The sequence below is a fragment of the Trachemys scripta genome, chromosome 3 (assembly GCF_013100865.1).
Source record: "Trachemys scripta elegans isolate TJP31775 chromosome 3, CAS_Tse_1.0, whole genome shotgun sequence".
NCBI lineage: Eukaryota > Metazoa > Chordata > Testudines > Emydidae > Trachemys > Trachemys scripta.
In genome coordinates, this window is record NC_048300.1 from 16,734,038 (window position 1) to 16,750,377 (window position 16,340).

At 45.5% G+C, this 16,340-nt stretch overlaps 1 protein-coding gene across 2 annotated transcripts in view; it reads right to left on the reverse strand.

Moving 5' to 3' along the window:
- Window positions 1-4,878: 4,878 nt before the first annotated feature.
- LOC117874266 overlaps window positions 4,879-16,340 on the reverse strand; it is a 41,229-nt gene continuing 29,767 nt past the window's right edge. The window contains exons 3-10 of one of the 2 annotated variants that reach the window (XM_034764204.1): window positions 15,569-15,669; window positions 13,809-13,914; window positions 12,654-12,798; window positions 11,215-11,328; window positions 10,445-10,589; window positions 8,429-8,577; window positions 7,482-7,621; window positions 4,879-5,828 (exon numbers count right to left, since the gene is read on the reverse strand). In XM_034764204.1, the coding sequence (XP_034620095.1) occupies window positions 5,716-5,828; window positions 7,482-7,621; window positions 8,429-8,577; window positions 10,445-10,589; window positions 11,215-11,328; window positions 12,654-12,798; window positions 13,809-13,914 (912 nt within the window). In that variant the 5' untranslated portion in view covers window positions 15,569-15,669 and the 3' untranslated portion in view covers window positions 4,879-5,715. Of the gene's footprint in view, window positions 5,829-7,481; window positions 7,622-8,428; window positions 8,578-10,444; window positions 10,590-11,214; window positions 11,329-12,653; window positions 12,799-13,808; window positions 13,915-15,568; window positions 16,195-16,340 lie in introns of those variants that run through there. The other variant, XM_034764205.1, reaches the window with a different exon arrangement.

The window sequence follows — 16,340 nt, forward strand, 5'->3', positions numbered from 1 at the left end:
GTATACAGTCTAAATTCTTAACACTACCCTGGTACGGGGCCATAGCTCTAAAGCTTCTCTCAGAGGCATTGCCTTCTTCAGCCACCCAGCCGGGGCCCATCTCAGTACTGGTGGTGTTTCAGCAGACCTCCCTGGGCTCAGTCTTCAACCAGACCAGGGGGGCCTACCTCAGTACCCTCACTGGCATGGCCAGGTTCTGTGCTCAGTCCTGCTGGGCGTTAGCCTGCCTGCACTGACCTTCTGCTGGTCCTGCTGCTCTTCCCACCAGCCAGGCACCTGGTCTTCAGCAGCCTTCCCTGGGTTCCAGTCCTGCCTGCAGTGAGCACTCCACAGTGAGCTGTTCACAGTACTGTGCTGCTCTTCAAGCCAGCTAGTCACCCAGTCTTCACTCCTCAAGCTCTACACAGCAACTGAGGTATTGCTTCTGCTGCTTATCTTATATAGGGCCTTTCTCAACCCTGATTGGTCTCTCCATCAGCCCCTCTGATTGGTTGTTCCTCTGCAGCCACTCTAGGTTGCACTCTCTGCTCTATTCTGGGGCAAGGTGTCACAGGACCGCAAGGCCTCCAGCAGGCACTTGAGCTACAATTTTCAAAAGCCCATTGCTGACAAAAGCCTAAGTCCCGTTTTCTGCCCTCTCCAGCCACAGGGGCTCTAGGCACTGTAGCATCCCAATAGCAGCTGGTAAAGCCACAGCCTATGGGCTGATTCACTGTTTCCCTCCACCTATTCATAGATTCATAGATTCTAGGACTGGAGGGGACCTCGAGAGGTCATCGAGTCCAGTCCCCTGCCCTCATGGCAGGACCAAATACTGTCTAGACCATCCTTGATAGACATTTATCTAACCTACTCTTAAATATCTCCAGAGATGGAGATTCCACAACCTCCTTAGGCAATTTATTCCAGTGTTTAACCATCCTGACAGTTAGGAACTTTTTCCTAATGTCCAACCTAAACCTCCCTTGCTGCAGTTTAAGCCCATTGCTTCTTGTTCTGTCCTTAGAGGCTAAGATGAACAAGTTTTCTCCCTCCTCCTTATGACACCCTCTGACATACCTGAAAACTGCTAACATGTCCCCTCTCAGGCTTCTCTTTCCCAAACTAAACAAACCCAATTCTTTCAGCCTTCCTTCATAGGTCATGTTCTCTAGACCTTTAATCACTCTTGTTGCTCTTCTTTGGACTCTCTCCAATTTCTCCACATCTTTCTTGAAATGCAGTGCCCAGAACTGGCCACAATACTCCAGCTGAGGCCTAACCAGCGCAGAGTAGAGCGGAAAAATGACTTCTCGTGTCTTGCTCACAACACACCTGTTAATGCATCCCAGAATCACGTTTGCTTTTTTTTGCATCAGCATCACACTGTTGACTCATATTTAGCTTGTGGACCACTAGGTAGTCATTTACTTCAGTGCCACAGAAGTAAAAAATGCCTCCAGATCCAAATGGTAACATTTTATACCCATTTTGCACTGCTGTAAGTGACAACAGTAAGGCCCCCGAGGGCTCTGAAGGGAACTCCAATATGTTTGTACATAGCTCTGCTACTGCCATAAATAAGAAAACACACTGTCCATAGCCGAGTGCACTGCCTGCACCCTCTGCCCCACTGCAGGATTGCTGCTTGAGCCCCTACAGTTGGCAGACACCCATGGTAGATCAAGTTTTGCTAGAGAAGGTTGCTAGACTGTCCCATCTTGCAAGATCAGTATGTGCCACGGCCCCTCTCACAGCTGCAGTCCTATTTAAATCATCTCCCAGCTCTAAGGAAATAATTTTCCCCTCTGGGAACAACCGGAGTGGTACTAAATAAAGCCAATTATATTAAGTGGGCTGCAAGGGGGCTGCTCACAGACAGGCCTGCAAAGCATTCTGTGCTGCTATGGGCAGGAGAGTATTCGGAATGCCTCCTGGCAGCTCATTTAGCGGATCACAGAGCAGGAGTAAATCCGTCCCTTCAGTCAGCCCCTGTAGATGGAATTGCATCTTTGGAACCTGGGCTCTACCTAGCCAAAAGAAAGGAAAGAACCAACATTTGGGGCATGGCTGAGCCAGAAATGCTGGCTAATGAGCTGTCCCATCTGTTATCCGCATATGTGGAAGTCTGAACTGTCTGACAGTTTCACTCCACTTCTGCTGTAGCTCCACCTATACCAACACGCTTTCATTAACGGTGACCTGCAACGGGGAGACAGCACTGGGCTTGGGCATTCTTTGGCTACTTTATGATGAAAAGAGAGAGAGCAGGAAATGTTTATATACAAAAAAATCTGTTGGCTTTTACAGTAGGAATTTAAATCTCAGCTAACTCATATGGAAGAATGTAATGTCACTGGGAGTCACCAGGCTTGTAAAGATGCAGGTTAGAGTGTCCCATTTAGATCTGCCCTGAGCAGTCCAGGAAGCAGACTGGGAGTTTATGGAACCTCCTTCCCTTCCTACGCTGCAATCCATGATATGCATAGTCTGTACAAGGGAATAAGGATGATGACAATCTAGCCCAATGTTACATATTCTATTTATCAGGCTGCATAGAAGTAAGATCTTCACCAGTAAAAGTTTCTCTCCTTATATCTTTGCCTAAGCATATTTGAAGGTGTTGCTGCTGCCTATAGGTTAAACTCACACAAGTAAACAAAACAGCTCTTGGTGCCAAAAGATTACAGATCCTATGGCAACTGGCGAACTAGTGCGATTATACCACAGCGCACTACCAGGCACTCACTCGATGGCACAGAAGAGAAAATCTGGACTATTTTAGAATTAACTCCCTCATATAGTCATCATGAATCCAAGACTCCGAGGGAATCTCAGAGTCAAGCTCTAAAATTCACCCAACACAGCTTTTCTCCCCCTAAAACTGTTGTGACTTTAAAGTCCATTATCTTGGTTCCTTTCTGGCTGGAAGCAAATATCGGGTCCCGGAGGGTAGCTGGGACTCTCCCCTTCCCACTGATGTAAAGCCCCCATTTCTAGCCCGGCAGGGGCACATTGAGCTCTGCCCTGCAGGGGTCCTATCAAATGACTTCAGAGAAGTGTAGTCTGGCCCCCTTTTTGGCAATCTCCATATCAAGGCCATGGGACATGGGGTCTCCCCTTTCGCCCCAGAGGCAGTCCCTCCAGGTCAGGGTTGAGTGACACCTTGGCTGAGCAGAGTAGGGAAGTTACTGGGCTGATGTCTGTGTTATATTTGGTCTGGGCATTACCAGAGGACTTAGCTGCTAGTGCTGCCAGTCTAATGCCGTCCAGCTAAATTCACTCCCGCTGTTATAATAAAAGAGAATGACTTGCAGCCTCTGCTACCCTCCAGCTCAGTTAAACTGCAGTCAGTCCAGCTCATACCCCAGGACAGTATTTGTGTTTTGAGGTTAACAGATAGTCCATTGCTGTGCTCTTTGACCCATTGCATGTTGTGCTATTTGTACCCTTTTACCCACAATCCTCCATTCTCTTCTTAGATACCAGTTTGGCCTTTGATGTATAATAAAAAAATAAAAAATAAAAAAAAATAAAATAATGGAGATATCCCATCTCCTAGAACTGGAAGGGACATTGAAAGGTCATTGAGTCCAGCCCCCTGCCTTCACTAGCAGGACCAAGTACTGATTTTGCCCCAGATTCCCAAGTGGCCCCCTCAAGGATTGAACTCACAACCCTGGGTTTAGCAGGCCAATGCTCAAACCACTGAGCTATCCCTCCCCCCAATAATAGATAGTTTTCTTGTACAAAAGAAAAACCAAGGTCCCCATCCTGGAAACACTACTTAGACTGTGAGCTCTGTGGGCAGGGATCACATTTGTGTTCTGTGATTGTACAGCACCTAGCAGGATGGGCTCCTGGTCCATGACTGACACTGTTAGATGTTACTGCAATAGCTCAGTGGTTTGAGCATTAGCCTGCTAAACCCAGGGCTATGAGTTCAATCCTTGAGGGGGCCATTTAGGGAACTGGGGTAAAAATCTGTCTGGAGATTTGGTCTTGCTCTGAGCAGGGGGTTGGATCAGATGACCTCCTGAGGTCCCTTACAACCCTGATAGTCTATGAATACAAGTCATCAACAACAACAATGTAGGCACAGGAGGTCAATGGGACTCCTTAACAGTATCACATTTCTCACATGCCTGGGGCCCTAATCCAGTAGCAAGGTGACATCCTGCAAGCACAGGGGACTCTACACAGATACAGGGATCTATCCATGCAGTGCTCTTTGGAGGCTCAGCGCCTTAGTATTTATAGGGTCAGGGAATAAACATTTAATAGCAGGTGTTTGTATAAATAGTTTATTAGCTGAAAATATAGATGTCCTGTAATTAGTTGCTTTATTGATTTAAAAAATGTGAAGGAATGGAAACAAAAAGTGCATCACAAAAATGTTATCCATTGTTCTAGTAAACAACATCACATATTCTAGTAAGTCTCATCTTTCTATCAGCACTACAGGATACACTGCATTTTACATCATCCATCCGAGGATCTCAACCTAGTTTATAACCGTGAATGACATAAGCATTTGAGGGATTATAATAGGTGGGGAAACTGAGGCACAGCACTGTTGATGAATTTGGCCAAGCTCATGCTGGAAAGCCATGGCAGAGCTGGGACCAGAATCCAGATCTCCTGCCATACATTCATGTGCTTTAAGCATAAGAAATCCTTAAAAGTCATTTGAGTTAACCAAAAAGAACAAGGAGTACGTGTGGCACCTTAGAGACTAACAAATTTATTTGGGCATAAGCTTTCGTGGGCTAACACCCACTTCATCGGATGCATGCGGTGGAAAATACAGTAGGAAGATATTTATACACAGAGAACAATGAAAAAATGGGTGTTGCCATACCAACTATAACGAGACTAATCAATTAAGGTGGGCTATTATCAGCAGGAGAAAAAAAACGTTTGGAGTGATAATCAGGATGGCCCATTTTCAGCAGTTGACAAGAAGGTGTGAGTAACAATAATTAACCAGTAATTGTAACCACTCCAACACACTGGATGCAGAATGTTAAAACAGATGCTGCAAAAATTAAAATATAGCACTACTGCAGCTTTGTTCTTGCCATGTTGGGGAGAGCTAGAAAGGGGCGCAGTGGCCTGATTTTCAGAGGTGCTGAGCACCCACTGACTTCAATGGGACTTGCAGAGGTTCAGCACTGACAAAAACCAGGCCCAAGGTCTGGGCCAGTGAAGAAAGAGAGCCGTTGGTTTATGCATTTCGGTCACCAGGGAGGGGTTGCTTATTTACAACCGTTTTTTAAACCGGAAAAGATAACATCTCTGTGCAAAAGCGCAAGTGTGGCACCTGTGTTCACGGGCCTGCCTCAGGCTGGACATACCTGAGAGCTACTGTCCATTAATCCAGAAGTGCATTAGGCTTTGTCAGGGGGATCTGTTCATCTACTCCTCTGGTGTAAACTGAAAACACCATTTAATAAAACAGATAGTGGTCAAATTAAAGGTGGTAGGGTAAGTGTAATCGATCAGAGTGGAAGGAGAGAGAGATCCTGAAAAAGAGAGAGACCCTGAACGCTTATTCGAAATCGCTGTAACCGCCTTACTACCCTCTTTGTGTTGTTCACTGTTCCACATTTCAGAGATTTTCAAGGCACCAGAGGAGTGGGTGTTGGGAGAGAGAGTCAGTGGCTGTTGGGTGCCTGATTCCCATTCATGGCTTTGAAAATCTCCCCCTTGAGGTCTTCACTTTGGAAATATACTTCACAGTGTCATGGCTGGAGAATCTGATCGGTTGAGAGGCCTTTTACAATGTCTCCATATGACTATTCCCAGCCGAACAGCAAAGATAACACAAGCCACCGCCAGCAACACAACTATAAAAGAAACAGAACGCCCTTTATTATGTGTGTGAGAGCAAATAAATGATCTCTCTTTTTACAAGAGTGGGGTAACTGGGAGAAGGGCTACAACAACAGCAAAGGAGGAGAACTCCAAACAGGGCCCAATATCTCCCTTGAAGTATTTACACCATATCTTTACACTTACTGTGAGCAAACCCTGGAGCAGGGGTCGGCAACCTTTCAGAAGAGGTGTGCCGAGTCTTCATTCATTCACTCTAATTTAAGGTTTCACATGCCAGTAATACATTTTAACGTTGTTAGAAGGTCTCTTTCTATAAGTCTATAATATATAACTAAACTATTGTTGTATGTAAAGTAAATAAGGTTTTTAAAATGTTTAAGAAGCTTCATTTAAAATTAAATAAAATGCAGAGCCCCCTGGACCAGTGGCCAGGACCCAGGCAGTGTGAGTGCCACTAAAAATCAGCTCGCGTGCCACCTTTGGCACCCGTGCCATCGGTTGCCTACCCCTGCCCTAGAGCCTGCCCCTCAGCCAGAATAAGGTCTTGTCACCACCTAGAAGTTTTGCTGGTTTAACTAAACTAGTATATCTGTACCAACAAAACCCTCTTAGTTTAGACGCAGTAATATCAGTCTAAAATGGCTTATACCAGCAGAGGCCTTGTCTCCACTAGAAAGGGTTTGCCTGTACAGGTATACTGGCAAACTTTCCTAATAGAAACACAACTTATATCAGCAAAAGAGTTCTTTTGCCAGTATACGTTATACCAGTTTCCTGAATGAAATAAGTTAAAAACACAGTTTTTGCCAGTATAGCTGTGCCTACAGTGGGACTTCTGCCAACACAGCTATGTAGGCCAGGGGGCGATTTCTTCACATTCCTATCTGACATAGCTTGCAAAACTTTAACCCAAGCTAGAGTTTATGCCGGTTCCCCAAGCTAGCATAAGCTCTATTGGTGGAAGCACATTTATATCACTACACCCTTAACTGACATCACTACACCAGTAACACTTTTTAAGCGTAGCCCCAGCCTGAGTGAAACGGGAGTGTGTGTAGGCTGGGGCTTGAGGAAATCAGAAGCAATCCTCCCCCCCGGCCACAGAGTGGCAGCGGAGCTGCTTTCTGGCTGTTGCTACTACCACATCCTCTATGCCTGATGTGCCACCTCCACCTCGGTGAGTTGTGTAGCTGAGGCTGCCCTGCCCCCACCACCCCGTGGCTCTCCCCACCCCCAAACCCTCCTCAGCAGAAGAGGGGGCGCAGACATCCTGGGGCGACTCTCCAAGTCCTATCCTACTTGCATTGTGGGAATGCACCAGTTCAGCTTCCCGCAGAAGGTGGTGAAGAGGTGGAGGGTGGAAGGAGGTGGAATCTACCCCACTAACAAATGAACTGGAGTGATGTTGAGGGTTTACTTTCCACCCCAAGCACAGCAGACCCCAGGGCAATCACAGCAGTTAAAGGGTCTTGCCTAGCTTTACTCTCACTCTGCAAAATTAAAGACTTCTCATAAAACCCTAGTTGGTTTTTAAAGGTCCCCTTTAGCAAGAGGGATCTTCTCCCTGCACACAAAGATGCTGGGGGAATGACATGCTGGAAACATTCAGGAGAGATTGGTGCCCTCTTCTAGATAAAATGAGCTTAAACTTTACAAGGACCCACCTGTAAACACACTGTTGTCAGTTGGAGATGAAAGGGAGTAGTTCTTCCACACAATGCCGGTCAGTGCTACAATGACCACTGGGTAGACAGTGAGATTATACCGCACATACTTGTCAAGCACAAAGTTTTCCAGAGAAAACCTGGTAGGAAATAAAAGTGGCAAAAAAAATGAACATCCTGTCAGTGGATCTTCCCCCCCTTCTAGATAACTTTTTTAGGGAGCAGTTGGGAACAAGCGTGGAGTTTGCCAGGGCTGGATTAGACTATCTCCGCCGCTTCTCAGAGCCTACGAAGAGCTCCATTATGGAGCGCGTGAAAAAAGGTGGGGGTTCCATGGAAACTGATAAAAACAAATAACAACATTCATTTTTGTCTGATTTTTTTTTTCATGGAAAGTTTCTATTTTTCGGTGGAAATTCCAATACTGAAAAATTTTGGCTGAAAACCAAAATGTTTTGTTTCTGAAATGCTGCCGTGGTGCCTCCTGGGAGTTGTAGTTTGGATGACTCAAGTTCCCATTCTCTTCTATAGCCTGGGCTCCCTGGTCAGACTACATCTCCCATGAAGCACTGTGGCAGCATTTCCAAATCACAATATCTAGCCCAAACCCCGATATATTTCCATTTCTTGGCTTTAGGGTTTTTTGACACTTTTTGTAGAAAATTTTGTTTAGTTGAAAAACTCAATTTTCTGTTGAAAAACAATTTTGACGGTAAATTTTCAACACGCCCCACTCCAGTACCTTGAGCAGAATTACCATTCTCCACTTGTGTTCAGTCACTGAAGAAGCTGATAAGGCCCCTTCTCCTACACATGGCCCAGCGAATACCTAATCATAGTGTCTGAGAGTGATCCTGATGCTACTCACTAAGAGTCAAGAAATGAGCAGAATCCAGATGGACAGAGATTTTTTTAGGGACAAATGGGAGCTTATCGGTGTCACCTACCATATTACTAGTTCAAAGGTAAGGATGGCCAGAGAGGTCGCAGTTGCAATCTTATTAGATATGTTCCCATTGAAGATCAGCACCACGGCAAAATTCAGCAGAGTGGCAATGGTGGTCCATGTTGCGTATAGTGCAATTCCGTTTTGCACCTGTCATGTAGAATAATGATACACTGAGTGACGAGAAATAAACATTCTGTATACCTCTAAACCTGCCACCCCTCCATAACCCAATGGGTGGTTAAACTGGCACTGGTATGTTTAGGATGCAGGTAGGTACAGGATGCAGGAAACCCACTCAGTAGGTACACTCCTAGCTTCACAGCGGGTCCATCAGCACTATTGCAGAGAGGGGTTTATGGGAAAAAGTACGGTTGGTGGCTCCACACCTATGCAGATCCTCAACCATACCCCTCCAGGGAGGGGATGTAACGCCCAGTGGCCAAGGCAGGCAAAGGGGTAGTCCAAAGCAGTAGGCAAGTGTGCCCAGTAGTTGGGTAGCCAGCAGGTCAATCCATATCAGAGACTGTCCAGGCCAACAGTCAGAGTTCTACAGGGATCAGCCAGACGATCCAATGCAAGGGGCCAGGTCAGTGGGTTGGTGGGGGCAAGGTGGGGACAGGCAAGGTGGTCTCGGCAGCAGGTAGTGGTGTGTTGCTCAGACAGCTTCCTCTTCCTGTTGAGGCCTTTATGTAGTCCAAGTATGCACGGAGACTGCTGCCTGTCCAACTACTTAGGCCAGGGTGTGGGCATGGCTGCTGTGGGTCTCTCAGCCTTCAGCCCTTAGACTATTGGTCAAGGGGCTGCAGCTAAGGATGCTGCCTAAGGACCTTGTGGGCCTGGGTTCTATACTGGGCCCTGACAGGGTAGTACACCAGCTGCAGGATTGGTTGTATAGAGGCTGCACTACCTCGCCACAGCCTGGGTTGATGGAGTCCATCCCTTACTGATAGGTGCAATTCTCCACCCTCATCCTTCATTGTGCCTGGGTTTGTAAATTCAGGCTTGTTCCATGGAGTGAAATTTGGGCCGTAAACAGCAATACATAATTCCTACTGAACCGTTCCTAAACACTGAGCCAAATGGATTCATCTTGTTGGTGTGATGCCTATAGTTCCAAATGCTGAATTCAGAGTTTACTCACTGTCTGTACCTGTATATGGATCATGAGCCCTGGAATCTGACTATAACAAGTTGTGGGGAGACAGGCTGGAGCAGGAACACATATTTGGGGTGGGTCAGGACTGTGATCTGGCAAGAGTCTCATCTTCACAGACTGCCTACTGCTGAGAAATCCTCCCTGCTTCTCAGACTTGCATTCTCATCCAACCCACTTTTCCAATGCATGTTCCTAGTTAGGAATCAAGCAATCCGAGGGGAGGGTCAGAGACCACATTTCAGTCAGGGGAGGGGTTACGGTAGACCAGACAGCTAGGAGGTGTAGGGTTTCTTGGTTGGGAGGGTGGGTAATGAGGGGAGGTAGCAGGTATGGAGCTCTTTTCTGCTGTGGGGAGGTGGAGGGACGGAAGGAGGGAGGGAGGGAGGATCACATGTGGCTGAAGGTATTCAACTTCATTGCCTCTGTGTAATGTACTGAGCACGAATAGCCAGTGTTCTAGGTTGGGGGAGCAATCACTTTCATCCAGAGCATGGAACAAAAGGAAAAGGCAGAAGAAAGAAACCCTGAAAAATATGTAGGGTTTTTCCACTCCATCTATACATTCTTAATAATGGTCTAATGGATTAAGGACTATTTTGGGGCAATCTGGACTGTCAGTCTATACGTGAAGCATCGTGAAACAGATGAGGGGCTTATCTTCCTCCTATTGACTCCCATGCTGTCCACAGATGGGGAACCAAGACCCAAGGGAAACCTGAAGGTATGTGCAAGGGGAGGGAGTTAGCACTGGGGTAGGAATCATAACGGCATTGTGCGTCTGAACTTTGCCACCTTCAGCCCTGCATGAACGTGGCGGTGTAGCTTTTCTATAAATAGCAGTGCTCACATATAGCATACCAGAATTCGGATGAGCCACAACTCTGCTTTGTGAGACTTTAGGAACCAAACGGCATGGATATGCAAGGACCGGTGTGAAATGAAGAGACCAACATAACAGGTTAAAGGGAGGACTGCCAGGAGAACCAGGGCTGGAATGAGATACCTAGGGGGCAAACACATGTGATACAGTATTTTAGCTAAATTGTATTACATATTAGCTCAATTGATGCCTCACCTCATAGCCTTACTCTTGGACTCATAATAACCCTTAATAGAGCTAATCATTACATGTAGCCTTTACTTAACCTATAGCTGTTTTACTTTGTTATTCAATTCATGCTCGTATTTAGCAACTGCATTCTTCTAACAGCCAATGACTACGTGACTGCCGTGCTGTGCCCGTGAAATGACTAGGATCATAAAAATATCCAAAAGCCACAAGATTAACTGGCTGAATGAAGAGTGGTACAAGATGACCGATCCGAGCTTCCTTATATTGAAAATATGCAGGAATGGCAAGTTGGAAGAGATTTTAGATTTAGATATCACAGATCCAACTCATGGGCCAAAAGCAAAGATTACACAAAACAAACATGATATAAAAGCTACCTTTTGCCTAGTCCAAGTGTATTAAGACACAAAGCCTGATTCCCTGGCCTAGGCAGTTTTACACCGATGTGACTCAGTTTACTTCACAGGGGTTAAACAGGGGTGAAAATGGTGAAATGCGGCAGTGAATCAGGCCCAAGGAGAGGATTGCAAAAATCCCCTCTTCACAGTTCACTTACTCTCGGTCCCACAGGAATAGCCATCCAACATTAATGGCGTTGTTCAGTATCCACACCAGATAGAAGGATATTGGCAGTAAATCTGGCTCTGTGTAAACCCATCCGAGTTCATTCCTGCCAATGAAAAGCAGGCATTTGGAGAAAGCAGTACTGACTGTTAGGAAGATCAAGCATTGCAGGTCTGATTCTCCTCCCACTTACAGTGAAGTCCACTGAGGTGAAGGAAGTACTTTGTTTTACACCAGTGTCAGGAAGATCTGGCCTTGTGGCTTTACAAAGCATGCTTTCCATTTAATTCATTCATAATATCCCATGATATGTCACTACAGCAACTACATCTCAATTATGCAATATATACTACTGTTTGTGTCTATGCGGATGGTTAACCTCAACGTCCTAGACTCATTTAGCACTCAGGCCTACTGAATCCTTGGCCTCTCCACTGAGGCTGGAAAAAACCTGTGCGGAGGTTGGTGTCAGTAATGGCAACATTTTGTGATCTGCATACCTGTCTAGCTAGGATTGAGAACACCAGTTCATTTCACATATGTCATCACATTGCTACCTGTAACGGTTTTTGCTCCCAACACGGTCTGGAACTGCAGAGCTGGGAGATTCATTCTCATTTACATTATGGCTCTGTTATATCACTGTCAGCAGAAAGGCGCTGCCATGAGAAGCAGGCCAATCAAGTTTTGTTACATGATTTCCCCACAGATCTTTGCTAGTCTGTTTAGCCTGTGTATTACTTGCCCACTCAAAAAGCTCCCCGGGGGCTAGTGTATGTAGTAAACTCAGATCTGTGTCCACAGACTCTTATACTGTGAGCATTGTGGAGACGACACTGTGGCCCTTCTCCACCACTTCCTACATTAGTGTAACGCCATTGATTTCAATGGATTTGCTCCTGATTTAACCGCTGTGAGAATCAGACCCGGTGTGTTCTGGTGAAGCGGCATCATTTCCCAGCACTCCATTTGAGTAATATGGTGCACTGGTGCCAATCTCTGATCATGGTAATTCGGCTGCCCCTTTAGTGGGAAAGGCAGTGGTACTTAAATAGCTGTGTATCACAGAGACGGTTGGGGCAAGGGATTGTCGCAGATGGAGCACCCCATCTTCATTCAAATCCCACCTGTGGCCTCACTCTTTCCACCATGCCCACAAGCAGCAAGTCAAGGCTAATACTGAGACATACATAAAAACAATCCTAGCCAGTCCCTCCTCTGGACTGCCCGGTGTCCATCTTGTCTAGGTTGCAAGCACTTTGGGGCAGGTCCTGTCTGTATCTTATCCCACGCACATACAAATAATAAATATTCACATGGGATCAGAAGCAAAAGGCAAAAGACTGACAAGGATCCTCAACTCAGTGTCAGCTCAGCTATGGTGGTGTGTGAGGGAGACTCCTGCATTCAAATGATATGGAGAAAAAATACCTTCTGCAGATTCCTGACAGTGCATAACCCAGCCAAGCAAACTGCCAGACATAGATGACATTCCAGATGAGGAAGGCCCAGCCAGCCGGTGTGAAGTCAGTGTTGTACTTGTTTGAGATGTTTCCAACAGTATTTAGGAATACACCTGGAGCAATGAAGGTTATTGCAGGAAAACATGTTACTGCACACAGTTCTCCGCGCCCTCGCTCAGGCTTTACTCATTTACTCATTACTCATTTACTCAGCATACATCGGTGCGAGCTGATAGGACTCTCTTGTCAAAATGATTCCTGTGTTGTAATGGGTTTTTCTTTGCAAAATCACTGAAAACGTGACAATCATCGCTTACGAAGACCAGGTGTGACTTCGAGCAAGTTATACAACGAGAAAAGAATGACAGCGAAACAGAACCAGAAAAGCCAGTCAGACTTGAAAGCCAAAGCTGCGGGTGAGCCGCGATATGCAGAGCTGACGAACCCTGTTGGAGTTGGGAATTGGCGGCACTGATCTTTATAAACAGGCAGCAGTAACTGAAGACGCTCGTCCTTTCTTGCTGCCAAGTCGCTGGGGGCCTGGTGCTGTATAGCCCTCACTTGGGAGAGGGGCAGAGGGGGCTTTCCTTGTACACCGCTCACATAGAGCCTGACCCACAGCCCACTGAAGTCAACAGAAACTAAACCAGGCAACTGCAGCCCCAGCAGTGGGAGGAAATCAGAGGGTGTTCCCTCCCTACTCCCCGGGGAGCTCATGGCATCCCCAGGGGGAGAGAGAGGAGGCAGGGTCACCACCTCCTACACGCCAGACAGTGTAGTTGGCTGGATGGAGGGATGGGAGGTTGTACCCTATAGCCCATCAAGGGGCCTAGAGTCTGCTGACTCTCTGCACCTGGGAAATGCCCCCCAGTATGCTCTGGGGAAAGGCAGCTCTAGGCCCATCTCTTACTATAGACTGTGCCTCGATGGGGGGAAAGACTGGGAAACAGCAGAGGGTAAAAAAGTGACAGAGTGAAAGAGGCAACGCATGAGAATCTCTACCATTAGCTGCCTGACTAATGCACCTACTGACTTGGAGGAGGTCGTGCTTCAGCACACAAGCCGTCGTGTGTTTTGGGAGCGAGAGGTGTCTAGTCAAAGCAGAAACAGCTGCTAGTGTTACCTTTGAATGCCCCTGATCCAGCTCCAGCATTGAGCACCACCGTGGCTGTGTAAGTGGTCAGTGCCAGAAGCATGACGAAAATCTTCAATTTGTTGTGTGTAAACATCTGTAGGACAGAAAAGAAAAATCAGAACAGGAGGAAGCCGAGCAGACTTTAATCCCCTCATTCTTAGATTGCCGAAGGTGGCCCAGCTGGTTGCGGTGGTGGTGTAACATACATGCCCGATATAAGATGGTCCAAAAATGGGCTATACATGGCTGTAGATGGCGAAGTAAGGGGCTGTAACTCGCAGCAATTCCATGGGTATGGAAGGCAAATGTAACATATCCCAGTTTGTTATTCCGGGGCAGGGGGAGGATGGGCACAAGTACTCCCATTACGTCAGTGGGACTACTCACGAGTGAAGGACTGGATGCCAAGTGAATGGAGAAACAGAGCAGGAGGCGGAGTAAGGGCAGCACATTCAGCAGACTAAAAAATTCAAATGGACCATCCGAGTACCAGCCTCCTCGACAGCATGGACCCATTTACTTAGAGGAGCAATGGAGGAAGGACATTATAGATTAGAAATGTCCAGGGATGTATTGTGAGTGTGTTTATGGACCAAACAACTAGCACACATCTGCAAATCTGTCTTCTTCACATTGCAATCGCATTTATACTGGTTCAGGCAAACCTGCCATTTCCCCCGCTTTTTTCTAGGTTTTTACACTACTTCAATCTTCTACTCTGGCTTCACAACAGTGTTTGTTTTTCTTCAGTGTAGCTTTTTAATGTTCATCTACTGACCTTAAAATCTGTGAGTCTATGAGTCTTTAATCCTACAAAGTAATCTTTTATTTTCATCATGGTATTACCTCTGCATCTACTGGCTAGAAATAAGATTTAAACTGCTTTGACAGCTCCCGGGTGTTTTATAGATTTTAAAACTTATACATCAATTTTGTAAAGAGGCATTTGAAAATATAACTGAGGTTTTCTCAAATAATATCTCAATTTCAGGAAAAATATTATGGCATCTATCAAAGTAAACGTCCATACTTTGGGCATATGATTTTTTTAATTCAAGTTTTCTGCATCAAATAAATGGCAGCACAGCAATTCCTTCTATACTGGATAGAAATAAAAAGTGAACAGTCCTGAGTTGATAAGGGTTAAACTAGTGAATTCCAGGACACACATGAATGGATAATTTTAGAGTTCTGTGCTTTGTTCCTGGATTTAACTACACCCAAATGCACCATCAGGAAGTGGGAGGGGAAACTTGCTTTTTCTCTGTTCAGTCCAAGTGAGTTTTTTTCTTACGAGTTTCTTTTGGATCATTTTATTATCTATTTATTTCAATTAAAATCCTAGATTTCAAATATAGGGGAGATCATTTAAATAAAAGATGAAGATTCTGATTTGGATAATACCAGCATAAATCTGGAGTAATTCCCTTGACTTTACCGGAGTGCAAGGCAAGAGGTACATCCGGATTTCTGGATTTACAATGGTGTAACCGAGATCAAAATCCAGCACAAGCTCTCTCTACTAGCATATTTGGAAGAGGCCTTTGATTAGAGAGCACTGGGGAAATAAGTACTTGCTTGTGGAAATCTGGGAGGGAAATAATTTATGCCTTAGTGACATTTTCACAAACCACCTTTCTCCTACTGCCTCCCTTTGATTCATTGTTAACAATAAAGGTTTTCATTATTTTCCTAGCTGCAGTTATAGGTCATGCATGTTGTTTAGAAGATGTAGAAATATTACTCACAGTGTTCCTCCCAATGCTGATTTTTGGGACGTCTCTCCGCTGTGCTTCAGCTACTTTCCCAACTGGAGTCTTACTCTGCCTCTAGGAATTGTGCCTTCAGGCTTATGTAGAGAAGAATTTATATAACGTTAGGAAGATCAGCAGCATCTCCTCCTTAGAAAGTTAGTGGTTATTGAATGGACTCTTTGTTTTGCCCATTGTTTATTGTAGCCTCTGATTGGCTGAAGCATCTTGAAAACAAAGCTTATACAACAGAAACGTGGTAATTTAACTCAGACCTGTTATAACACCCAGAGTCCTGTTGCCTGTCTCGAAACTTGCTGATAGGGAAAATAACTAGTAAAGTGCATATTTGTAGACTCCCTCTTAGTTCATATTTTGCTGTCCCTGTGATATATGAATCTAACACTGTAATTCAGTGGAAAACAAACACTTACAGACTATTGTAGCTAAGGAGGATGATACGGTACATCAGGCAGCTCCATGTGTTATGTAAAGTGCAGGGGTTACTCCAAAACAGCATAGATTCCAGCACCATTTTAAAAACAGCTGCTTCTTTTTTTTAATTTAACCAAAAGATCTGTTTTTTAACTAGCACATTCATCTTCGCTGTCGCCCCTGCATTTCTGTTGCTATAAAAGTGTTGGATGGAACATAGTGTTCCTGCTGGAAAAAGAGGTGGCTTGCCAGATTCCCTCCCTTCTTCAGGCAGGAACCACTGAGAGTGTTTCTTGTTTTATGGACTTATTAGCCAAAAAGAATAAAACTAGGG